Source organism: Chiroxiphia lanceolata, chromosome 13 (assembly GCF_009829145.1).
Source record: "Chiroxiphia lanceolata isolate bChiLan1 chromosome 13, bChiLan1.pri, whole genome shotgun sequence".
Taxonomy (NCBI): Eukaryota; Metazoa; Chordata; class Aves; order Passeriformes; family Pipridae; genus Chiroxiphia; species Chiroxiphia lanceolata.
Genome location: NC_045649.1, coordinates 17,716,931 through 17,744,543, shown reverse-complemented (window position 1 = coordinate 17,744,543; position 27,613 = coordinate 17,716,931). Strand labels below are relative to the sequence as shown.

Sequence of the window (27,613 nt, the reverse complement as noted above, 5' to 3'; positions counted from 1 at the left end):
TTAATATCCTAATGCAAGTTCTTACACCAATGATGATGCTGCCCAGCCCTGGCAAACACTGCTATCAACTGAAGAGTAAAATGCATAACCAGCAACAATTTCTGCAGACCTGTCTGACAAAATGAGCAAACAGGAACAAGTCTGGTAGTAGTTGTTATGTTGCAACCTAAACAGGCTGTATTTCCTTCAGAATAACTTTTGTGAGACAGAGATAAATAATAATAGATGCAAATTACATTTGTAATGTCATGTTATTCACTTCTTATTGATCATGTTGTGTGTTAGCCTTACTAGTAAATAGAATTTAAAACAATATTACTGTATATTTAAGTTATTATCCTATATTTTGAATGTGTTGACACTAGTACATATGGTCCACCAACTGACATGCTCACCTCACAACTTAAAAATTATTGGAGATAATTTGGTATTTATTACTTGGCTCTGAGCCTACCAAGAAAAAATAATGGAAGTCCTTTGTCTCCAGGCTTTTAACGAATTAAAAAAAATTCAAAGTAAAGGAGAAAACCTTTCTTATACTGATTCAGATTATTATAATCCTGCCTTATTTTTTTGAAACTATATACAAATTAAATACAATTGTTTTTCCTAATGGGGCTTTTATGAGAATGGGAAGATGTGTGTAAGTGTTCTTCTTTCTTTTGAGCACCTACTTTGAGAGTAAAGATCTTGGAATCTTTTAAATTCTGCCAACAGGTGAGTTAAGGCACAGTGCTGAATTCCTGCCTGTTACAACATTCCATAGATGCCAGTGTTCAACCATTTTCAGTCACCTGGAAATAAGTTGAAAGTAATAACTAAAAATAAGAAGCTTGATTAAAGCATATATTATTGTTAACCCTTCACTCACCCTTTGATATGATAGGTTAAGGACATTTTGTACTTGTTCATTTTGGCTGATAATGGTTCTGAAGGCATTTACATTTTAGAACAGGAATTTAAAATATATATATAACAGCTGCTTTTTAAATAGAAAGTCTAATTATGCCTATGATTGCATTCACTTTTGATTAGTATGCATACAAATCCCTGCTCTCCATGTGTATTCAAGCTGAGCTATGGATCACTGGTGCCAGGATTGAAGTACAAAGGAACAGCTTGACAAAATGTATGATTAGCCCAAAGTGAAAAAAAAAAACCAAAAAACACACCACAAAAATTCTGGGTGTACACTTTTTTGTCTCTAAAATAATTCTTTTCTCCCCTTTTAGTTACACACGGACCTGGACCCTGGCAGCAGCAAAATCAAGTATATTCTGTCAGGAGATGGAGCTGGAACAATCTTTGTGATCAACGACAAGACCGGAGACATTCACGCCATGAAGAGGCTGGACCGTGAGGAGAAGGCTGAGTACACCCTGACAGCCCAGGCAGTGGACAGGGACACAAACCAGCCCCTGGAGCCTCCCTCAGAGTTCATTATTAAGGTCCAGGACATCAACGACAACCCCCCCGAGTTCGTGGATGGCCCGTACCACGCCACGGTCCCCGAGATGTCTCTCGTAGGTAGGTGTGTCTGAACAGCAGCAGCCTCTCATCGCTCCCATCTCATCCATGCCAGGACGCCGTGGAGTTGCTGATGAATAATAAGATATTTATTATGTTGTTAGCATTAATTTGCATGCTTTCAAATCTCCTCTTGGCCGAAGCTTTCATCTGCAGCACAACAGCAGAGTCCCTTAGTAGTAAGCAAATGACTAACAGCTGTATTAATGTGTCTGTCCAACAACACTTTAATGGGCTAAATTTATATTTCCCTTATGACGCTGTAGTTGAGAGTGTTGTTGTTGAGAAGGATTTATCAAGATTTGCTCTGGCATGACACTCTAATCCTATTGATATTTTGTTGATGTTTAATTATCTGTTTGTGTGTTTTCATACACTTGCAGTGTGTTGATACGAACTTATTTGTTTTCCTCTAAGTGCAACTGTAATCAGCAAAGACAGTGAAATGAAAGATGCTGTGTCTGGGAATTGATGGTTAGACTCCAGAGTGGACTTAACCAATTAGCCATAGGATTTGCATGGATGATGGAAGGGGAAACAGAGAAAGCTTTGGAAAAAGATGGTGAAAAGGGAAATTAACTGTGTGAAAGCAGAAAAGAGAAAAGAGTAGGACATAATCTTCTTAGTACGTTTTACTTATATTTATTCATTTTGTCGGATTAGTGTGAATCTATTTCCTCGTGGATTAGTATATTAGAATTTTTTTTGCATGGTTTGCCCCTTGTTCTGTGTTTGCAAATGCATAAGTATGTAGTTAGAGAGGTAGATATTGATTTACCCAGGTCCTGACTCCCCACCTACACACATTGAGGCAGGTGATTTTTAGCTCTTGCTGAAGCAAAAAGGAAGCAAACCCATCAAACCAAAAGACTCAATTTAAGGTCAATATAAGAATTCAGCAAAAGCAAAGACATCAAACTCTGGCCATGAAGCGCAGGGGAAATTCTAATATATTTTAGTGTTAGGTTGAGGATAATGTGCTTTTCAGTGATTTGTCTACATCTGTCAAAGTAAGGTAACTGAAGGAGTGCCAAGGCACTTTGTAAAATAAAGCAGCACCCTATCACAAAGTTCCAAAACCACCCTTCTGTCTTATTTAGCTAAAAAGAGGAGGAATGTGAGAAGCCAGACCCGTCCCCTCTCTCACACCCAGCACAGTGAGCTGCAGAGTCATTTTCAATGACAGGAGTGGTGTGCTGACTACATGGTGATACCTGAGCCTTCATGTCTTTAATCAGCCCTTCTCTAACAGGTTTTCATATCTTGGTTGCATTGAATTGCTTGTTCTGAAGCTGATATGTGAATTTTCAAGCCTGCACGTCAGTTCTTTTACTAAAGCATAGGCTTAATTTGATTAGTTACTTTTAATTATACAGCAGCACAAACATAATATGGCCCTGCTTTCAGAAGATGTTTTTACCAAGCTCTAGGTGAGAAAATGACTTAATTAAATAAAATAACATAGAGTAAAAGAAAATAAAGAAAAAAAAGCAGGAAGTGGGCGAAGGAAGAAGGAAAATTGAATGCTATTATTCTCCATATGAATGGTGCTCTAGGAGAAAAGAAAATGAAGATATATGCAGACAAGAAAAGATGGTTTATGATCACAAAACCTACTATAAAAATAATTTATATCTGTGCATATAAGCAATATTTATAATCTGTAATAAAGACATGGCCCTCATCCAAGGAGTATTCACTGTAAAGAAGAGGAGGGGGAAAAAAAGCCAAAAACTTTGACAGGAAATTGGTCAGGAGATCAGATGAGTAAAAATCTAGGGAGTTGTTTAACTCGAGGTTTAAAAGGTGGTAAATGCAATGAGATCAGGAGAGTAAAAGAGAATAAAAGATGAAACATTAGCAAAAGAGAGGGAAAGTGAAACAATTGAGAAAAAAGTTAGGGCGAAAGACGAGGGGAAAATGTAAAGAAAGGTCATGGGAGATGAATTGTAAGATAAAACTTAATCTGGGAAAGCTATAAATAGCTAAAAAGGTTGGCTCCTGGAGGATAATATTTCACCTGTTCCCCTGGCATGTTGGGGGAAAGAGAAACAGTTCTTCATTGAACTGCCTCTGAAATCACTTGGTTCCACATTTTCATGTATTCTTAGGCTGCATGGCAGAGTTTTGTCCAACAGCAAATTTGTTCTAACAACACAAATAGGGGTAGAAATTTGCAATAGATTATCTGAGAGGTCTGAGGTTTATTACTGTAACTATGCAAGTTTTGCTCATTTATCCCTTATGATCCCTAGACCTTCCATGTGTTTTATGTGGCATTCCTAACTGTGAATGCTTTCAAGCTGTTTCTCTAAAGAAACACAAACATACACTCCTGCTCTTTTGTTGAGAAATGAAACCTAATTCTCTGCTGTTTCTTCAGAACTCAGAGAATGTTTCCTGTTGCATTACATGGGTCACGAATAACTGTAAAATCTGTGCAGTACAGGCAGTGTCTTATTCTCTGATGGAACCAAATTTCAAGGCTGGGAAGTGGAAGATGAGAGTGTTACTGTTGCTGTTACTATTTCATTCTTCTTTCCTCTTGACCCACAGGTAGCAACACCAAGAGCTGTACTAAATGATTCTCCCTAAATTATTTTAACTTTCTTGAAGTTGTTTTAGTCCTCTTAAAATTACTTAACTCCTTCATGATGTTTATAAGAAAACTGTTTCCTTCCAGAGTTCAAGGAATTTTTATTATTTTTTCCCCCACCAAGAGTATTTCTCTTCCATTATCCACTTAGTTCACCTTAAAGAGATCTCCACCCACTGCCAACTGCAGCCTTGGCATTTGTACCACAAAGGCAGTGTTCTTATTCAGGATAAAACAAAGTTCTCCTAAACCTTTTCTTTCCTCAAAATGCTTATATCAATTCTGTTCTGAAACACAAGAGGAACTCATATGCTGTATATATATATAGTACTTATGTAATGAGGATGCAGTACAAGGCATTTTATTTTTGGATGTCTGTGGAAAGCAATTTCTAACATACAGATGAAGGCAATAACCTTCCATTGTTCTGTGCCACAGAGCTGAGGCTCTAACACAATGCAGGTTTTCTAATGGTTATGTTAGATCTGGTCTTATGCTCCTTGCTGGGAGAGGTGTATTGATAAAAGTCAGTGGTATTTTTGCATAAGTATGCAAAAGAACACGAATGATACACTGTGGGGATGTGAAAACTGGGTTCAAACTGATGGAGAGTAGGTTTAGTTTGGATATTGTGAAGAAATTCTTGACTGTGAAGGTGGTGAGGCTCTGGCACAGGTTTCCCAGAGAAGCTGTGGCTGCCCCTGGATCCCTGGAAGTGTCCAAGGCCAGGTTGGACGGGGCTTGGAGCAACCTGGGCTGGTGGAAGGTGTCCCTGCCCATGGCAGGAGTGGGACTGGATGAGCTTTAAGGTCTCTCCCAACCCAAACCATTCCATAATTCTATGATTCACCTCAGTGTCTGTGCCAGCATTCCATGTGTGATGTGTAGGGGGGTGTGTGTGGCAGTGGGTGAGATCAGTGCTGAGATCAGCACACAGGCACAGCCACCATCTACCCTGGTTGAGTTTCACTCTGTGTTTTGGTGATCTCTGGAAAATCCTGCTTCCCTGCTAAAACAAAAGGATTTGCATGGCTTTCCTCCCACTGCTGGGAGCAAAGATGATTAGTATTACCCTATGGTGGGAATGATGCTCACTTTTCAGCTGCCTTCACAGCACACACACCCACACAGGCACCGAGTGCTGCACCGCGTCACTGGGCTCGGAGCTATTTTGAAATAATTTATTTCTCTCTTTGAGAAAAGAGAGCAGCACATTCCAGAAAAAAAAAAAAAAAAAACCAGCAAAAAAACAAACCCACCAAATTTTGAGAACTAAATTGAATTTTCCCTTATTTCGTCCTTGTGATCTTTATTTTTTTTTATGTAATTCCTACATAATCTACCATGGTAAGCCCTGTTCCCCAACTCCAAAAAAGATGAATTTGCTTGTGAAAGCTAATAGTGTATATGGAGAATATGTTCTTTGCTGAAACTGTGCACTTTAATCTCTTAATTCTGATAGTAAGTATCTTAAGGAATTAAAGAACAAAAAGTGAAATCTGTGGAATCACTTAATTGTGACAGTATTGCATTTCACAAATAGGAAATAAATTAATTTGTCTGTAAACCTTGTTTAATCACTTTTAAATGTAAAAGGGCACACTGGGTTAAAAACCCAGTTAAAACCTTAGAAAAAAAAGAAAAAAATCTATCTAAGCTTCTGGAAGGAAGAATGCCATGACTCTTTTTTTTTCTCCCCATTTTTCTGTGAGCTCTGTATCTATGCCCGCAAAGAAGACAGACAGAATATTATGTAAATGAATGAGCAAACTTAGAAGATCCACAAGGGTAATTGGAACTAGTCCTGTAACTAATTAAAGAAAAAGCAAAAAGAAAGAAAAGAGAAAAAAAAGATAAAACCACGCCCTCCCTTGAGTATGTTCTGTTTCTGTGTTACCTGCTCAGCCACACACAGACTCATGAGTTCCCCAAAACACGTTGCAGAGGTGGTAATGGCAGCCAAAGTGGATATTGTCTCCCAACAGTTTAGTTTCAGGATCCTTTTTTTTCCAGGAGAGAGATGAGGAGTGAAATTTCCTGATTTCCTTCTTAGCGGAGCCAGGAGTGTTTAGACAGCGAGTGTCATGTTGGAAGACAGGAGATGACGGAACCAGAGTGACAAACGTGTTGGTGAAATAAAAAAAGGACACAGATGGAAAAAGAACAAAAGACATAAGGGAAGAGAATTCTCTCATAGTTTGCCTGAATTAAGGTAAACAGACAAACTTTAATAATCTCCAAATATTAAGGATTCTCCTGGCAGTCATAAAAAAACCCGTCTTAAAACACATGCAGTGGAATTCAGTCTTATTATTGGTCTAAAAATGCTCTTGCCTTTAACACTGTAAAATAATAACCATGTGAAAAAGCTTAGAACAATAATATTTTTGTCCTTAAATGCTTCCATGAAAACTACTTACTGGGGGGAAAAGGTCTTTATTGGCAATGAGAAAATGGCTTTTAGTTGAGTCAGAATATCAATTTTCAGTGTTGGCACAAGCACATCTACTCAGGAGTGTTTTCCTTTGAATCGAGGTTTGCCCTTGATTGCACCACCGCAGATAAGAAATGGTGCCATTTTTATTCTTTTTCTCAAAAGCAGAGTTCTTTAGCATAGCCAGGTGTAGTAGGAGCACCCTGTACAGAGTGCAACTTTGCTTTCCACTTCTCCCAAAGATATCAGTTCTCTCCCAGTCACAAATCGTTTGCAAAAGGGCAAAATCTGCTGCACAAGAAATCAACGTTCCACGTCTGATATGAATAGTGATAAAATAACTTGACAAATTAGAAAGTTGTGATAAAAACCTGACCTGAAATGTTATCAAGATCAACCACACTGTCTTACTGGGTTTTTTTTCCTGTGTATTCATTGATTTTTAAGGCGCTGAGCATGACTGTTAAATCAATGATAGTTTGTGACAAAATTGTGGAGTAAAATGACTGCATTACTGGGGTCAACTACAAATTAGCCCAAAGGGTAAATGCAAAGGCAGTGCAAAAGCTAAGGGAAAAAACCAGCAGATGTTGTAAAATATGGCAATAATGTAACAGCTGTTAAAAAACAAGTGTATTTTCATGTTGTCTTGTTCCTCTACTTGTTCATCTTGTGCATAATCACATTCCCTAGCTGTGGTAACGTTGAGCATTTAACGTGAGAGATTTATTTAGTGAGCACGTATATGGGTTTAAAATCATCATACAGAACCTTGAGGAACTGGGAAGGATATATTCAACATGTCAACATATTCAATATGTCTGCTCCCTAACCTGACTTGCTCCTGAGCCTTGAAAAAAATGTACTTCTGAGTATGTGCTGTTATATTTGTACTTTTCCTTTCTCATGGGGTCTGATTAAAAGTGTCATTATCTTTCTACATTGTTCTTAAATGATTATTAATGATCTTAAATGATCATTAATGATCTTAAATGATCATTGTGAGCTTGAGGGCCATGGATGAAATCAATATTGGTCTTTATAAGCTGACCCTTAAGTTGTGCCCACCTGTATCATCCTGAGTGTGCTGAGCTGGTTGACTGACAGCACAAAACTGCCAAAATCAGTGGGATTGCCCAAAAGAGTTCATACCAGTGGCAGCAGGTACTCAAATGTTCAGGTTCTGAAGGCACTGCCTGGTTCTTAGAAGCAAGTCCTACCCTACCTGTACAAATTATGGAGCTATTGATGTGTGCTGGTACCTTACACAAATGCTGCCTGTCTTTCTCTGCATTCCATGGCAGCAATTTGTCACAGATTTTCCATTTTTTGCACACAAGCATTCCTTTTGCACGAAGGGAAGTTGTGCAGATGACACCTAGTGAAGATAAACTCCACAGGAAAAATCCTCTTAGATCAGACTTGGAGTCACAGTTCCCTATGGAGTTCCATCCAGAGGAACACATCTTCCTGTGATGTTCCTGTTTCAAGGACGAGGACAGACAGACACACACACAGCTTATGTTGATCACATGATGGCAGAGCAGAGAAAACTTTGGCAGTTTTAGATGCAGGCTTCTCTACTCCTACTGTTGTTTTCCCAGATGATTCCTGCCTCATAGCCACAAACATCTTGTTCTTGTTGCAGACATTCTGCTTCTGAAATCCTTTGGGGTTGCTTCCATTTGTACATATCAAACACATCATTGTCTTCGTGTTCTGTGACTGTGTGAAATTAAGTCTGACTCAGGGTTCTGATACATTCTCTTTTGCTTACGAGTTTAAATCTCCTCTTAGTGTGGATTTTTCACCATTTTGCTGAATTTCAAATTTTGAAGAAAAAAAGGTGTTTCAAACAGTGGTAGGGGTTGAAAGTGTGCCATCTCATTTTTTCCAAACATCTTGGCTTGTGGCACGAGCCCATTTGCTTGCCAGGGGATGATGCCTAAGTGGAAAACAGACAGATGAGAGCAAGCAGAGCAGCACAGATTCCTGCCAGACTGAGGCTCTATGAGATGCCACACAACTGGTCTGGAGCATATTCTCACTTTTTTTCAACCATAGAAAATGTGGACAAGCTCTAACCCTGAGGTAGAAACTTCTAGGTCAGAAAATTAAATTCAGTGTGGTTATATTTGCACAGAAACTTTTATTAATATGACTTCTTTCACTCTGTTAGCACAAAGACTAGACTTTAGAGCATGGGGACCAATATTCCATTTAAAACTCTTAATTCAGGTGGCCTTTGTTAGATGTCTCTCTTTGAGGGACACACTTGATATTTGGCAAAGTGAGATTTGGGTGCGATTCAGGCACTGGTCATTCCCCACCTGCCCCAAATTGATACCTCTGTCTTTGTTTAGCTGCTGAATCTGCAGCACTTAATGTTCCTCCCTGAATGCAGCCCAGCAGTTGTCCCTGGAGCTGCTGTCACAGGGCTTCCTCGGGAATCCAGTGCTGGAGATTCCACTGTGCCCCTTCCCTGGGGCTCAGACTGGCTCTGCTCTGCCATATGTTGGCTCTGCAGCAGCCTGAGGGCACAATATTTGAGTCTGCTTTTCCACCCTGGATTACAGTTGGTGTCATTGTGGGCTTCCTTCCCCCAGACCAAGCCAGCAGAGCGTCCTGGCTGGGAGGTGACACCAACCCTTCTCTGTTCTCACCACAGGCAGTCACAGCTGAAAGCATTTCTGCAGTAAACAGCCAGGGCTGCTTTATTATTTATTTATATTTTTTTACAATACACCTGAGCCTAACCTGAAACTTTCATTGAAATCAACAAGACTTATGGTATGGTTTTTTTTCCTCCTGCTTGGTAATACAGTGTACAGTGATCATCCAATTTTACTGCCTTTGCCTGGGGACCTTGCAGAGCAAATGCTGATGAAATGGTCAATTGATTAGAGACAAGCAGTCTTTCAAAAAGTCCTGAAGAGTAGCTATTTCCCACTTCTCTCACAAATATCAATTAATATTCTATAGAGAGGGTGATATATAAAGGGAGGATAAAAAAACCAGCATGAAAGGAAAACATAATTCTTTAAGCCAAACATAAAATATATTTTACCCTTCTACTGTTGCCTGTGATGTTCCAGACCGTGTACTAATCCTAACAAACAGCCACTCAGGGGAATTTATAAAGGAATACCTGCAGGCTCTCTAATGGCACCATCTCATAAGTTGTAGCAAAAAAGAACTGCCAGCCTTAAAATGGAAAAGGCAGTGTCCTTTCTTGTTAGACCCACACAAAGTAAACCCAAGCAACATCAGCAAGGATAATTGCCAGAGAGGAGTCTACATCCTAAAATCTGAATTTACGTGCTCCTCAGGTAAAATACTTTTTTTTTTTTTTCAAAAAATCACATAAAAAGGTGGCATTGCAGTTCCAAAACAATTAAGTTTATGCACAAAAAATCAGAAGCTATGCAGCTGATTAGATTTCCCAGCCCTGCCTTCCCCAGCCCCCATTATAACCCTGTGGTGCCCACCCTGCCAGCTCTCTCTGTTGGCACGGGATGGACAGACAGTGCCTTTCTCCCAGGCAGAGCAGGCACCTCTCATACTTCTGCACTCACACATTTGCACAGAATATGTGGGGTTTTTTTCCCCATTTCCCTCACATGATAAAAAAATCCTTAAAATGACACGTGAGCAATCCAGAAAAGCATTGTTGTGTTGTGTGTAGTGAGTTGTTCAGTTGTCAGAGGTTTTGACTCGTGCACATACTGCATGATGTTAACAGTCTTCAAAGAGCTCATTAACTTTCTAAGCTATCTACTCCAAAAATTGCATTGAGAAATACGGAACATTTGCAAGAAACAATTTGGATACCTCTTCTGCTTCTGGAGATAAACCTCACTAAGTATATCAATGGTATGAAAAGATTATTTTCCTGGTGGAATCAGGAAACAGTTTCTTGCATTTTCCTCTGTGGTACTTTATTGTAGATCAAGTTGCTCCAGTTGGATTCTTTCAGATACCTTCATTAAGTCATATTTTTCAGGTGTTAAAACGTTTGGTCTAGATTATCAATTCTTTTAGGGCAGCACAAACCATTTCCTATAGGTCTATAGAGTACTGGGTTCTCAAATCTCTTTTTCTCTGCATTTTAGTGACTTTACATGCAACTACTTATATAAAACAAACTGGCAAAATAAGCAAGCAATGATTTGTCTCTCCAATGTTTTATGTTAGTTTTAAAAGACTGAATATGAGGTATATCAGTTGCAACTTATTACACAAAGTGTATACAGCTGTTTGGGTAAGTACATAAGTGCACACAGGTGTTTATAGGTATATATGCCTACAAGAGAAAATGGCCTCCAGCTGTGCCAGGGGAGGGTCAGGTTGGATATCAGGAGGAATTTCTTCCTGGAAAGGGTGGTCAGGCCTTGGAAGGGGCTGCCCAGGGAGGTGGTGGAGTCCCCACCCCTGGAGGTGTCCAAGGAAGGACTGGACACGGCACTCAGTGCTGTGGGACAAGGTAGGCATTGGGCACAGGGTGGACTTGATGATCTTGGAGATCTTTTCCAACCTTAATGATTCTGTGATTCTATCATATATATATATATATATGGAAAATAATGTAAACAAACCCAAAAGTCTTAAAGGTTTCTACTTGTCCTGTGCAGTGATGTGTTAGCTTTACATGCCTGAAGTTCCTGGAGGGCTGGTGGAGACTGGGGTGGCCTATTTTGAGCACAAACATAAGAGAGGAGTCATTATTGTCATTTAGGCACTCCCATTAGCTGGCTGGTTTAATTGGGATTCCTCTCTGGTCTTCCAAGAAGGGAGGATCCCATGAGAGGACAACTGTCTTCCTCCCTTAGGTAGAGCAGGAAGCTGGTGCAGCAAGGTATCTAATTTAGCCAGTTGTGCCTAAAACTGAGTTGTATGAATAACCCTCCTTTCCTTCTTCCTTACCTTAATCATCATAAACAAGATCATGACAGCATTGCAGTATTTCACTACTTAGAGTCAAATAAATTACAGCTGGGAAAGACAAATTACCCTATTAGTTAATCTTCCTGTCTTTCTAGGGTTTTCCCTTAGAATACATTATCCAGCATCCTGTGCAAGAGAGTGAACTCTTCAGTGAGGAGGATTCTGTTATTTCCCTTGGGGAGCTATTCCTCCTTGTACAATTTCTCACTGCAAGGAAGCTTTTGTTGTTGTTTTTCTCTTGGCAGAAGATTAAGTGAAGTCTTGTATCTGTGTATTTGTATGGTTCTCATCAGCAACACATCAGTATTACATCTGTAGCACACACAAATTTTCTTTCTCATTTCTCCCTCTAGAAATGACTGTATATTGGATTTCTACCATAGATACAGTAGAATGCATTCTGACCTTCCTGTCTCCCAGCATGTCAAGCACAAGTTGCTCATTTTTCCCTCAGTGGACTATTCTGGCCCATATCTCTACCCTTTACCTCTGCTTCCATTCGTTTTCTGTCACTGAAAGGACTCCACTGGACACTTAAAGAGCAAATATTTTTCTGTTTTTCACATACTTTCCTTTAAGTGTGGGAAGACCTGAAAAACTCACCTCTGTCAGCTGTTCTCAAAGCAGACTTTAAAGCCCCTCCCTGATGCTGGTGTCCTGTGGGCACGTGTGACACCTGGCACAGCACCATGTGCCAGCAGCATTCCTTCCCATGGTGATTTACAGCATGGAATCAGAGAATCAGGGAGTATCCTGAGCTGGGAAGGACCCACAAGGATCATTGAGTCCAACTGGCCACACAGGACAAACTCCTTGTCTTTGGTTGTCTGTCTGCATTTCCCTTTCCCTTTCCTGGCACTTGACTCTTGGAGTCTTTGGAGAGAGAACTTTCCCTGGCTGTGAGATCTGATCCGTGTATTGGGATCTTAAAGCTTTTGCAATAAAGCAGCTATTAATAATAATAAAAACACATTGAAGAACAGTGTAGAAGGTGGGGATGAATTAACATATGATCTGCAAAAGAACCCTAAAACTCATGCAATATATGTGTGTATATTTGCATGAACACCAACCTATACAATGACATTTTATGTGTTTAATTTGAATATATTAACAAGTTCTAAAGTGCGTTACACAGATTCCTATTTCATATACATTTTCTTTATTTGGTTAGTGAAACCTCTAATTCATAGATTCTGTGTTTAGAAATGGGTCTGATAGAGAATAATAGAAGATGGTAATGCTTAAAACTATGGTTTTGTATTTAAAAACCCAGAAACAATGAAAAACAAATAAGAATAAGTTTCTGCAGCTTTGAGGCAGTAATAATTTACATGTCAAGAAGTTATGCAGGTTTTTATGAGATTATTGCAGTTTTATTCAATAAAAAATTGTTACCATGACAACAACTGTCATGCTACCTGTGAGATTATAGCAAGGAAGGCCAGTGAAGAAAAGGCTTCATTTTGGAAAGAATGCTTATCTGACCTGCTGGAGACAAACAATGCCTTGCTGTGACCACCCCTGACTACAGGGCTACTATCAGCCCAACTCCAAATCCAGCTAGGGGTTGGAAGCACAGTGATCCTCTTAGGAAAACAAAAGAGTTGGTAAATAATGGCAGGGCTTTGTCATGCAGATACTCTCTTAATGCCCTGTCAGGTTGGTAATCAGATCTTCTGAATGAAATGGAGATTTCAGCCTGTCAAGATTTGGGACGATTAGGAGAGAAGGAGTGAATGAGATCAGAAAGGGTATCAGAAAAGCAAAAAAAAAAAAAAAAACCAACCCAGAAGTCCCTGGGAAGATGAGAAAACATGGTCCCACTAGGTTGCATTATGGTCACATTATTTATTTTCACCAGCCATTACAATCTTTCAACAAAATGGTTGCTTCATTGAATATGGATTCATGTAAATTGCTGGCACCGACTATGCATTACCTCCTCTAGAACATTCAAGTTTGATTTTTGGGGATTTTTTTTTTCCCCAGTACACACATTTCACTGCCACACCAAAAAAAAAAATTTGCTTTCCTCCTCCCTGTGGCAGCATATGCATTTTTCTTTCTGACTAATGTGCAGAATGTGTACCCTGACTTGCACATAAAAACATAGCCAAAACAACAGAAAAGCACTAGCTGAGCACACACATCTTATTTTTTTATGATGGTTTTTAATCTTAGTTTGCCAGCAAACACAGCCTTTCCTACCTAGCCGTACAAAAATACTTTTAGTGTTAATTGTGTCTCTGATTACTGGCCTGTTGCAAAAAGAAAGTCTGACACTAACGGAGTAAAACAATCAGCACTGGTTAATGGCTAAAGCACAGTAGAAGTGTTCATTAATTAAAAATCTGTTGAATCTCTTTGCAGTCCATATTTATGGCGATTAAATCCATAATTAAGGGTCATTAGCATTGCAAAAGTGCACCTCAGGAAAAAACCCAGAAAGTTTTTTACCTAAACATCTTAGAATTTGCCTCATGTATTTAAAAAAAAGGTTTTGGTTTGCATAAGGCAGCATTAGGTACATAAAAAAAAAAGAAACAGTGATTATGTTGTTGGGCCAGATTATATAAAACTGCAATATTATTGTAATTAGGACAACAGTGACTTGGACTATAATAGTGGCTTTCTTGTAAAAATGGCACCATTTCAAATTTATAGTCTCTGGCTAAATGAGTTTGTAGCATTGACAAAGAAACAAACACAAGCCAAATGCAGTCAAAATTAAACACAAACACAAACCTTCACTGTTTATTTGCTGGGTAGAACCCAGAATGTTGTTTTTCCAAGAGCATTTACGTAATAAATGCTCTTCCCTGCCTTCTTACAGCTTTTCCAGTGCAAGATTTTTATCTTTAAAACTTTAAGCGCATTACACATGTAAAAAATATTTATGTACATGTAGTTTATAACTGCAGTGGAGTAAAATCCTGCTTAAATATTGATAATCCAAAGCTTGGAGAGTTCTACCGTGAGATTGCCTGAATAACAGCCATGGAGGCTGTGAGTTCCTCTTTTTCTGCATCATTTTTCCCCCTCAGGAATCTCTCAGTTCTCCAAACCTTTTGGTGCAGAGGGTTCTGCCACCTGTGGGATTGGGATCAGTTGCTACATCTGAACCCTTAGTGGAACCACTGATGGAGCAACATCACCTGCAGCTGCAGGGGGGACACAGCTTGCTCCTAAATATACTTCTTATTGCCACTGTGAACAGAATAATGTGGTATATTTCACACCTGCAAAAGATTTGATTCAAGGCACAAAGAAAAAAAAAATCAAATTAAAGGTGATCAAATTTAAACTATGCCAAAGCTTAACTAATTTCCATAGTGGAAGCAATTTCTTTAATTTCTGTTTCATGATCAGGTACATCTTTCATAAACAATTTTCATCAGTAAGATCGTTGAGAGCAACTTACTGACTTTGAGAGACCTTCTGAGAAGTGTGTGATGGTTGGCAATGAAGTGCTGAGTGGCAGAGACTGGGTGGGTAAGAAGTTGATTTCTAGGAGAAGGGAGAGTATTTTAGTTTTCCATTCCCTTCATTAGTTATATTAGGTGAGATTATTGCATTTCAAGTGACCTGTAAGGGAAAGAAAAAGAAAGATGTGCCACTCCCCCCACCTTCTGTGTGTATAAACAATGAATGGGAATACTGGCATACATATGACACGTGTATTTTTAATATATGTATAAACTTCAGTTGAACTCGGGCCTCAATAAGTGATTAAATTACTTTATATCAGAAGAAAAAAATCTTGATAGCTGAGCATCAGGATTTGAAGCAGTGTTAGGCACTGATTGCCTCTTTTTATTAGGGTGTATTCAACTTTAATATCTAATGAACACTTGGGATAAAGAATGCGTTTATCAAAGAATCAGCAGACCCATTTAAGTTTGGGAATCTTGAAATAAATATCTATAAAAAGTTCTTCAGAAATTCTCAAGTGAAATAAGATAAGAATAGACATTATATACCAAATCTTTCTAAACAAGCAATGTAATTATTTCTGAAGGCCTTTGAAATGAGAGCCAGCTAAGCAAATCAAACACAATCTCCAAGAAGTCAACAGTCTTACTTCTTTATTTTCCTTTGTGTATAAAGTACATAATGGAAACAAAATGAAGCAGCCTAGATAAAATACTCTTACAAAAATTTTCACTGTTCTGTGACGAGCCTTATCTTATTCCAGCCCTGCCCCATTGTCGGATGTTCTGCACAAACCTCTTCTGTCTTTGAAGGTTACAAACCAACAGTTTTAGGGTGGTAGCCACAGAAACAGGTCCATCTCCTGCTGTTTCAGCTTGAATCCAGCTGAAGGAAGCTCTGACCCCCGACATTCCTCTCTGGTGTCCCACAGAGCCGAGAACTGCAGGGAATGTTGTGCTGGGGCTGTAGCCTGGATTTGGTGAGAGGGGGGCACAGCCTGGCTGAGAGATTGCTGTCTGTGGGAACAGCAAAGGACTGCTCTTGTGACTGGTGCAGGACTTGGGAAAGGTGAGCCAACAGAACCTAAATATGTGGGACAATCCTGTTAGCTGCAGCTTTTCCTGCTCTGGAGCTGCTGTGGGCAAGCCACGACAGCCCCTTCTGTTCCCCTCTTCCTGCAACATCCACACTCAAGCTTCCTGCAAACTTCCTTGCTGTTGTTCCCTATTTTGTTTATTTTCTGTAGCCTGTGCCATGGCCTCTGGGTGTGCCCCGTGGTTGCTTCCCTGTTACTGTTTGTATTTTCCTATATATGAGGGAGGTCAGTCAGGGTATCACCTATAGGCAGAGGATGCTGTACTTGCCCCAGGGCTGGGGACCACATTTGGGTCACCTGTCCCCTTTATCATTTCCACTCAAACCTCCCAGGCACCGTCTGTTAGTGTCTGGGTGTACAGCAACATCTGTAGTTGGCTGGACAACAAATTCCTGACATTAATTCTCTACAAATCAACCATCATGCTGAGGATAAAGTCCATTTCTCAAGCCTGGTGGCAGGCTAAAGTTATATTAAAGGTTGGGTATAAGATCACCTTTCAACACCAAATTAAGCTTCAAAACATGAACAGTTTACATGTTTGCAAGAGCAGGTTCAGCAAGCATCTCTCAAAGATAGAGATAGTAGCATAGTATTCCTTTTCCAAGGGATGCATCAGCTGCAGGACTATTCTGGACCCTGCTGAGCAGAGGAGGGATTTTCCTGCCAGGTGGGGCTGTGGTGGAACTTGCACAGCAAACTGACCTACCTCCCTTTGCTGATAATGTCCCCTCTAAGAATGGTTAAATTTACACCAAAAATAAATGACCAATACAAGCCATAGGTTTTTTTTTTTTTTTCTCTAGTAAGATGTAGTTCTGCAGCCCACATTCCCTTCCCTGGGAATTATCCCATTACTTCCATGCAGCAAACCTGCCACAGCTTCAGTCCCAGCAGAACGTGCAGTCCATAAACGAGGTGTTATCCATCTTCCCAACCCCTGCCAGCCCCACATCCTGCTCTGATGCTGGAAGTGGCCGGGTGGGAAAGCATGAAATGGCATCTCCTGGGTCATGTGCAGCTTATATCTAAATGTGCAAAGGTTCCTCTAGATAATTTGCATGTGCTGTAACCCACAGGAGTGCCGGGAGCAGTATCAGCTCTGTGCCTACAGGGAAAGAGGGAGAGAGAGCACGGGGCCAGGATGTGCCAAAGGGATCTTCTTCCCTTTGCTTTCCTGCTCCTGTCCTGAAGTGACCTGTCCTTTGGATTCAGCAGCACACCAAGTGTGAGAAGGCACAGGGGGCATATCCAGGAAGGGGCAGATCTGGGTGGGTGCTATAATTCTTTTCCATTCTGAGCATAAGAATCGTAATTCAGCCCTTATCCTCCCTCCTGCTCTTGCTGTCTCTCCTCCTGTAGATATTACCTTTATTGTAAACCTAATTAATGCAATCATACTTTTGTTTCAGCCAAAAAAAAGGTCTCTGCAGCAACCTTAATGCAACCAACTGAATTTCATTCCATTTTGCTTCTTATAGAAACTGCAAGTGCTACATTACCTTAAAAAATAAAAAGGGCAATTTTCTTTAATTTTTTTTTCTATTTATTTTTGACAGAGTATGGAATTTATAACTCTGGCTAGACAAAGGCCCCCTGAGTGGCAGAGGCTCATTTCAGAAACAATAGTTGTTGTCCTAACTCTGTCACTGTGACCACATCAAATCATTATCATGGCTGCAAGCCAAGAGAAGAAAAAAGAATCCTTTTTATTATTGTTTTTCAGTGTGGTCTCTGTAACTTGGCAAGGTTCTTTCAAATGTGAAATTGTGTTTTAAATGTGACATATTATATTATTATTAACCTTCTATTTCGTATCCCTTTGATATGATTCCTTTGCAAGTGCTTGAAGTCTACACAGATCTATCAGGTAGCTTTAAATGCATTCTACAAAGAAACCTGAAATAACACAGATACTAAAAGGGTTTTTGTTTTACCCAGAGATTCAGGCTGCTGGCATATATCAGCTTGAAGGAAAAATGTTTTGTTTCTGTTCCACAAGTAACGTTTTGACTTGTTACCGATGTTTTTTATTTCTTACTATTGTTACACAGCTAACAAGGAAATGAATTTTTGTTTCACATTGGTTTCTGAGAAACATATGCAAATCTCTAGTGAGTGTAAACATTAATTGTGTGCATTCTTTCTGTTTAGGCACCTTTGTTACTAAAGTAACAGCTACGGATGCAGATGACCCAGTGTATGGGAATAGTGCCAAGCTGGTTTATAGCATTCTGGAAGGACAGCCTTACTTCTCCATTGAGCCACACACAGGTAGGTGACTTGGAATGGGAGTCCCTGGCTTATGAAATGACTTTGAGCTGCACCAGGAGAGGCTTAGGTTGGGCATAGGAAAACTATCTTCATGGAAAAGGCTGCCCAGCCCTGTGACAGAGTCACCATCCCTGGGGGATTTAAAGCTGTGAGGATGTGGCACTTGGGGACATGGTTTAATGCTGGGCTTGGCACTGTGGGTGTGTTTGGACTCCATGATCTCAAAGGTCTTTTCCGGTGGAAACAATTCCACGACTGTATTTATACAGGTGTCCATCCTGTGCCTCTCCTGTATCCCATACAGCAATCAGAGAGTGTGGGTGTCTGTCAGCATCACCCAGGGCTGACAGGGTCTAACCCGGGCTCCCTCAGAGTCTGATCCTCTGGCAAGAGAAAGGAAAAATATGGGTCAATGACAATAAGGGTGATGGTAAAATTGCAGGAGTTACCAAAGCAAGACTGAAGGCAGATAAAGAGCTGAGTGTGACTTATAACTGATCAGGGATTTTAAGGCTTGGCCCAGGGAATTTAATGAGCATAATGTAATTTTCAATACGAGACTATAGTGTTTCCACTTGAAGCAAGTACAGTTTAGCTTGGGAATTTTAGGGAATATGTTTTGTGTTTCCATTAAAATTATTTTTCTTTTTTGCTCGGGTGGATCAATCTGGGGAGAGAAAGAGCATCATACTGAGTGTTGTTGTGGAGTTTTATGAGCATGCATTTAGGATGACTTTATTTCTCTGTGGTTTTATAGTCTTGCAAGTCATCTGAAAGAAGTGCCAATAAATCCATTCCCACTTGTTTTCTGGACATATGTCGTACTTACAGTAAATTCATTTAAGTTATGTCTAAAAAGTGTTTTTTTAAAGTAATTTGATATTATTTCTAATATTCTTTCACTTGTTACTAGAAGCTCTTTTTAATCACTGTGAGTCAAGCAGTTGTGATCTCCTAAGGAGAAGAAATCTTAAATTCATTTTAAAACATACAAAAAACCTCCTGAATTTATACAACTGTAAAGGATTAAAGCAGGAATAAAAATTCTTCTCATGCAGATTAACTAAATTATAAAATAAATGCTAGGAGAAATCATTAAAGGATGCTTTTAATAGATCAAGTGTACTATGTTTTCTCACCAACGTTGAACACAGTACTCTCATGCTCTTTAAAATCTGGAATGTCTTTAAATTTTTCTGGTGAAATTACATGGAAAAAACTGTTTGCCATTCCTGGAAATTCCCTAACTTGTAGGGACTTCATGTAAATAGTGTACCTCAATAATATTAATAGAGTAATGGATTAATCCATCAATAATATTAATAGATTAATGGATTAATGCATTAAAGTTTTTTCTTCTGGTTGAAGGACAACTCTCTTAAAAATAAAAGTTACCTCCAGAATGTGATTCAGTCTTTTATTTTTGTATTACATGTAAAATAGAGTTTTACAGAGAATAACTCCAGCATAGTACAGTGGGAGAAGAGCAGCTTGTTCCAAAAATAAGTATATCAAGAGAGAGTTACTGGTGAAGCCCCTTAGTTCCTGCTGGCTGAGTTGTCACAAGTCGTGTGGAAATATAGCTCTGACCAGACCTCTGACCATCAAGTGTCAAAGGATACTGTTTGATTCCTTTAATATTACAAATTATTGCATGCAGTGATGACTGGTATCACCTAATTAGAGGGGAATTGGCTGTAGGATTTTTCTCAGTTTCTGTTAGGGAAAGTTAGTGCCTTAGCACGAGAACACCTCAGCTTTCCTAAAGGAGCTGAGAAATGTATTCTCCACCTACACAGAAGATTTTTCACTTCTTTCACAGAAAAATAGACTGAAAGAAGTATTCCAAATGTTTAAAAAATGTTTGATTTCACTCAAGTTTCTGATTTGTATTGCATTAAAACCTGATGCTTAATCCAAAGAAGTAAGTATTCCTCACCTAGGAAAATTGTTTCCATTATTGTGGGACTCCAGACAGAACTCCAAGGCTTCCTGGTGAACCTGAAAATCCTGATTTTTCTCCTGTTTCACTAGCATTAATTCCCCCCTCCTGCCTTCATTTCCAGTCACAAACATTCCTTTACATAGCAGTTCAGTTACCATGAAAACGACATTTTAGTTTCTGAGGGGAATTTATTCATAAAAATTCAACTGTGGCCGCAGTGCCTGAGCAAGTGGCTTCATGTTGAGGAGCTGCTTGTTGTGAATCAACAAATGGTTTGAGATTCCCCATTCTTCTAGATCAAAGGAGGACATCAATTATATTCTTCTCTAAACCATTTCCACTGGGTGAGTCTGTGTTTCTTTACCATCTCTATGCACTGGCCTCCACCCACAGTGGAACCACCCCCCTACTCTCACAGCTACCACCAAACAGCACACATTTGTTTGTTTGGGAACAACAAATATACATAAAATTCTAGTCATTAAGTCAACCAGACACAAGTAGCTCTGTGGAAAGTGCAGCCACATGTCACTCAGGGTGAAAAAGACTGTTCTAAAACAAAATGTCCAAAGCAAATAGAAAGCATGTAAGTGTTTCATTGTTTCTCTCAGTTTATCCCACGTTAGCAGTGTGAACCATCTCAGCTTTTAGTAACTAAGCCAGGAAAATACATTCTCTTGCACATTTGTATGTAGTACTTGGGACCCTCAGGGAAAGTTTTCCTGTAGGAAGATGTTTGGAGACTGTTGTGACAGTGTAAAGCTGAAGCAGAACAGGTGTAGTAGTATTTTACTTGACACAAATCAAACCTGATGCTCATCCTCCAAGCCTGGTAGGTATTTTAGGGTCTGGGCTTGATTGGGATTTCTTTTGGGGGGTGGGAGGGGACGTGGGTGTGTGTATGGCTGCGTTTTCTCTGCCGTTGCATTTCATCAGAACCCCTGCTGAGTTGAAAACCTATTCAATTAATTTGAAAAAGAATTGTTCCTGAACACAGATCTTGTGTCTTTCCCAAAATGGAATCACTATTTTAAGAAATGGACTATGTGAAAGTCATCCACTGAAGAGTGTAAATATTTTCTGTCATTCATGGGAGCGTATCAAATGTTATCAAAAGTATAGCTGTTTAGAGCTGATTTACTCACTTTTTATAAATGACTGGCCTCTTTTTATCTTTGTTTATTAGAAACTAAGAGTAAATTTAGATGTGTGCAGCTACCAGCACGAGGGCAGCCACAGATAGGCTGTACTGTCTCTACATTTTTTAATTTCCTGGCTCAGAGTAAGGATTGTCTGACCTTACTGCTCTGTTTCAATGGCACGTGGAGAGCCAACCATTGGGAATAATCCCAGCCGTGCCTCCTGACTGCTCTGCCTTCTGTAGCACCTGAACAAAAAGAGGGAGCAAAGGTGTGGGATGTGGTTTCATGCCTGTGGTAGAAAGGATTGTCACACCTGAGGGCAAATGTGAGGAAAGCATTGCTTACTCTTCTGCTCCTTGGTTCCTACTGACTTGTCAGTAAGTGGGTGTAGCCCTCACCTGAATCACACTCGAGGTTGAAACTCTGACATTACTCTCAACCTCCTCACTGAAACAATTCTATAATGCTGGGCACACAGAAATGAGTACCTCTGAGTGACCCGTGAAACAATAATTTTCCATTACCTGAGATGAAAAATGCATATACTGCTGCAGTTTTGGTTCTCAGGTTCTTCTCTGTGAGTTATAGACACATGAAAGGAGGTAATTCAGAAGTTATTTTTCACTCAGTGCTCTGAATATGGCTTAGGGTAAATGCTTTTTTGATGGCTTGATCTAAATATTTTTTGCTTTCCACAGGTGAATTTTAATATGACCACTGGTTTGGTGGGTAGAGGGTAGATATAAATAATACATTACAATAATACAGATTTAGATTTTTCTGTGAGAGTTAAAACTTGTGACAACATCAGAATAGTAACAAAACTCATGATAGACTGGAATACATTCCTTGTATCATTATTGTTACATCTCACTAACTGATGTCAGGCTTCCTGCCTACTGTGTTTTATTTATAAAGGTATGTGAGCTGTGTGGATTCTCTCATAATCCAAATTATGACAATCCAAATGCCTGAAAAGGGGGTTCCTTAAGGCTGCTAAAAGTAGCTGGAGTACACTTCTCACTTTTAAGCTTTTTCAAGGATATTAAATCATGACTGTCAGCTTTAAAATAAGATTATCATAATGGAACGTAATATGAAGTGACACTGTGTTCTACAATATAGGGATGGCAGAGGAAATACATTTTCAGCTGTGTCTGACTTATTTACATTTCACATGAACTTAAATTGTGTCACTCCTACACATACCTGAAATAAAGCTCCATGAACAAGGCAAATTACACCCAACGCCCTCCTGCACTGGGAAGCACATGGGATTAGTCAGGCACAGACCTTTACTACTTGTGAGAAAGAACACATTCCAAACTGGGCTATGGCCCTTTGGTACAAAGCCAAGGCTCAGGTTACTGCAGCTGAGATGAATAGAAGAGCCAGGAGAACTAGAAAGCTGAAGACTCTCCTAATAAATGTGGGTATTTTTACAGAGAGTGAAAAATCAGCTCCTTTTCCTATACCTGCTTTAACTTGCAGTTGAAAGTGCACATGCTTTAACCAACAGAGCTTTTAATGATTTAGTGTGTGGCCCTCTCTGGTCCACAGTGTTGAACCCTGTAGTTCTGAAATCAGAACTTAAATGAACAGGTCTGGGAGAAATGAAAATTGCATTCAGCAGAAGCCAGGTTTGAATCTTTTTTAATTTACAGTCCAGCAGAATAAAAAGAAGTAAGAGAACAAGAGGGTAAACAGCAGCAACTTTTCAGTTATTGACATTTTTGTGATGTTGCAGAGTGTTTCTTCTACCTGGTTGTTAATGTCCAGTTCATTAGCAATGGTACAGCACAGGGTGCCCTCAGAATATTGTGTGTAGGACTGATAAGACCAGTCATCATAAAAAAAGCCTGCTGAGATACCGAGGACAGTTCAAAGCAGCGTAGCTGAGGTCAGAAGCATATTACTTATAATGAAAGATTGATTGAACTTAATTTGTATAAACTGGATAAAAGGTGATTAAAGAAGGATATGAAATCACTACACAAATATTTGAGAGGTGTTAATAAAAGAGAGACATGGGAACTGTTTCTGTAGTTACTCGTGATAAAATGACAAGGCAGCATTTCAGACTGGAGGGAGATGGGAAAGCAGTGCTGGTACAGGAAATACTCTGCAACTGTACAGGGAAAGTAATGAGCTGCTGGGAGCAGAACTCACTCGTGTTCAACAGAGCCTTTCTAAACAGTGTAGCTTCTAAATACTTTAGATTTAAAGCCTCATGGGATTGCTGTAGAGAGAGGACTTTTTTGACATGAGTCAGAGTGTGGATTGAACCGCTGCTTTCTAGCTCACTTTATTGACTAGTGCTGCTGCCACATCCTTGCCAGTTACCACAGATTTAAAGTAAGTAAACTTCTAACTGCAAAAATAAAAAGAGGCATGAAATGGGATATTTAGGTGTTGTTCTGTCTTAGCAAGAGAGGTGAAGGACTCCTTTTTATAGAATCATAGAGTGATAGAATGGTTGGATTGGAAAAGGAACCTTAAAGATCATCTCATTCCAACCCTCTGCCAAGGACAGGGACATCTTCCACTAGAAGCAGGTAGGTCCATGCAGCCCAGACAGCAACATTCCCAAGGCAGCAGAAAGGTTCCAGCAAACTCAGGGATTTTTAGAGTTTATCACTGATAGCTGCTGTTACAGCACCTTCAGCTCTGGCTTGACAGCATTTGATGTGCTTGGGCACAGGGCTGAAATCAGAGCCTGTGTTCAAGCCAGTGGGATTCCTTTCTTGTCTTTGTGTACTGAGCAGACTGTGCAACCCGAGGAGTTGCATGGAGGTGTTTGTACAGAGAGTCTCTGGTGGCTCAGTGAGTTGTCTTGGTGACAGCCCATTAGGAGAGTGGGGCTGACACAGAGCACAGACCTGAGGGTCAGTCCCACCGCTCCTGCTTTTAGTTAGAACCATAAAGAGCAATTATTAGAGATGAGGTGCTTGGATTGAGCCCTCAGTAGCAGCAAGAGCTGTCTTTTCTGATTAATAAAGGAAGTATAAAATCACTGCAGAGATGTTTGAAAGCAGTTATGATGGTCTGGAGCTGATAAAGCCGAGTGGCTTAAGATTAAGGCAGATTGGCATTTGGGAAAAAAGTGGTATCTGCTTCTAGAGTTTATCAAATAATGGCAGTAACAAAAAAGCTGATGCCACACGTGTTTCTTGCATTTCAGAGCAATACCTCTATCATTTTAGAAAGCTAGTGGGGTAGTTTGAACTTGACTGTTCCTCACGCCGAGTTAGGAAAATGGGCAACAGATCTAAATAATGTTGTGCTTCAAGAGCCTGAATTAGAGAGAGGAATTTGAACTACACAGCTGGAGCTGGAAAGCACCTGAAAAAGAATCCAAGGCTACTTTCTGTAAAGTGTCTAGTGTAATCATAGCTATTAGAGGATCGTTACAAATAAAATCCTGAGGAAACAAGGTCATAAATGCAGTGCAAAATGTCTATTTACTGCATTCAGTCTCAGTTGTTGAGAGGGTGATACTTTCACCGTGCCACTGAAATGGCCCCAGGGAAAAGGAGATGGCTGGTAAGTAGAGATTATAGCTTTTTACCCATTCAATAAAACCCAGACACAAGTTCACCTGAATTAAAACATTTAATATTCTAATAGGTGTTATCCAGTCATATCCTATATTATATACTTCTAGCAGAATGCACACAGTGAAAGGTAGGTTGTGTTATTTCACATTCAATGGCAAATTGAATGGCAAGATCAGAAAACACAAAACTGGCAGTAATAGGGGCTGAAAAAGAAAATACAATAGATGGGAGGTTACACAACAAACAAGAATTAATATAGCTATATTCAAACTTCATCTCACAGTTCAAAAAAACCTGCCATCTTCCTCATAAAATGTTCAAAAATAAGTATTAAAATATGTACACTATTAGCTTCTCTATTAAAAACACAAAAATGGCACAGAATCCCTCAACAGAAAATGGTATAATATAGTATTTGATTCTCCACCTAGTCATTATTTTTGCTGTGTCTAATGTTTTAGATTTGAAATATATTTATATCTGACTGTAGTTCAGACAACTCCTGGAATTGATAATTTTTATAGAAAGTTAGACAACTTTGCCAGAGATTGCAGATATTTTTCTTGTCTTGCTAAAACAAAAATCCTAAGGCAGTAGAACTAAACAAGGGATTAGAATATTTGATGATAATTCTTATTAAAGAGATTATGGTGAGGGTAATTAGAATTAAAACCAGAGGATCGGTATTCTTGTATCACATCAGCAAAGCACTACATTTTTTCAAATTTGGAATGAAGTTAGTTGCGATCTATTCATTTTTTAGGATTGATGGTACAAGTTTTCCATAGATCTCTATGTCAACCTTTTTTAAGGGCTGCTAAAACATCACTGAGGTCAGTGTGCTTGACAGGAATACAAAGAATGCTTCTCACGGCTCTCCGAAGAAATTGCAAGATTGATTTTTCAGGAGTTTGGGTCCTAAAAGACTGTTCTACTTAATAAGAATCTCCACCAAAATTTTAGCACGGAAGGAAGATCAAAGCAATTACTGAGCTCTTCCAAAATGATGTAGGGAAAGTTCCAAAGTGTGCAAGTTGAAATAGCAGGAAGTCTTCAACAAAACACGTGAGATGAATGAGATGCTGAAGAAAGGCTTTTCAGGGCCAGATTCCAATTTTGCATAGTGCCTGCTTGGTTTTGTTCCATGTTCTCAATTATTATTATGTATAATTTTATAGCATTTCCATGAAGACACCCTTAAAAAATGGAGAGAAAAATGAAAGCCTGATCCTTATTTCTTTTGCTTCTTTTGCTTCTCCTCTTTCTCTTCGTGAGCTACAACCTCTGACACGTTGCTTCTTTTCCCCTGGTCCTTTTCAGTGTGAGACAGTGTATATTGTTCCAAACAGGTTTTTGATAGTAGTCCACAGGGGTGCATTTTAACTGATTCAAGTTGTGAGGCAGATTGTGCAAATTGCTCAGTGTGTGCAGTTAAGGCCACTGCAAAAGTAAATCCCCTTCTGCAGCTGTTTTATTTGCCATTGAGCAGTGTGACACCAATGGCTGTTTAGGAAAAGCAACTCAGCCAAAAAAAAAAAAAAAGAATAAAAAAAGATACTTCCAATATTGGGAGTTTTCATTCTTGAAAGGAATAAATTGCTTCTTGACTCCTTTACCTTCCAACATGCTTCCTGATCTTTCCCACTTGAGGCAAAGGATCTGTAGGAAAATTCTGATGCAGGTTTCTGTTTAGTGGTTGTACTACATGCCCATCGAATGTTTTCATAAGACAAGGTTTGTGCAATATTTTAGGCTGCATAGAGACAAAGCCTTAGCTTAGGCATTATGAGGGGAGGAAACCTCTAGTGAAAACTGAGTGCCCTTTCCCCCAAAAGGATCAGGTTTTATCCCTTCCCACTCTTGACAGATGATTGACTGATAGATTCTTGAAAACTTATGGGAATGAGAATACTAGAAACTCTACAGGCAACCCTTTCTGTCAGTACTTGCCTTCTCCTTTAGAGAGTGTTCCCCTAATGTTTAACTGAAATCTCTCTTGGTGCAGTTGAAACCCATTTTGTGGTGTATGTTTTAGGCCTGTGATTTCTTCTCTTATACCCAGTGCAAAAGAAGAGTAGTTCCCAGTATTTTTTAGATATTTCCTCCTTTCCCTGGCTGTATAAATCAGCACTTTTCAAAACTGGGCACAGCAGTCCAGCTGCAGCCTTACCTGTATGAGTGAAGTGGAGGGATTATTCCACAGCTCTTCTGTATAACATGTTAACAAACATACCAGGAAATGTTTGAGCATTTTTATCAGCACTCAGCTCATTTTGACTCCACATTCTCTTCTGTCTTGTGAGTCATCTGCTCTATTGTAATTGGGAAGTTAATTGTTTCCCCCCATGCAAAATGCTCTTTACTTGCCAACTGGAGTTGCATCCTGCTATTTTAGACCATCCAAATTGTGAAAATTGTTTTGAACTGTTCTTCCTGTACTTGCAACGACTCCCAACTTTGTGTTATCTGAAAGGCTTGATAAGGCCTTCCTGCCTTCCATCATTCAGGAAATACTGAATGATGCTAGAAGCAGAACAAAGCCCATGAACTGTGTCATCCATCTCTCCACTTTGACAGTGAGCCATTGATAACTGTTTGGAATACAATCTTCCAACAAGCATCTACCTGCCTTACATTAGTTCATGGTAATTCTCTTGCTTTTA

The 27,613-nt window shown here is 39.5% G+C and overlaps 1 protein-coding gene across 3 annotated transcripts in view; it reads left to right on the top strand.

Moving 5' to 3' along the window:
* CDH8 (cadherin 8) overlaps positions 1-27,613 on the top strand; it is a 153,844-nt gene that overhangs the window by 56,168 nt on the left and 70,063 nt on the right. For all 3 annotated transcript variants that reach the window (XM_032701382.1, XM_032701381.1, XM_032701383.1), the window contains 2 exons: positions 1,233-1,527; positions 18,187-18,306. In XM_032701382.1, coding sequence (XP_032557273.1) covers positions 1,233-1,527; positions 18,187-18,306 — 415 coding nt within the window. The remainder of the gene's footprint in view (positions 1-1,232; positions 1,528-18,186; positions 18,307-27,613) is intronic.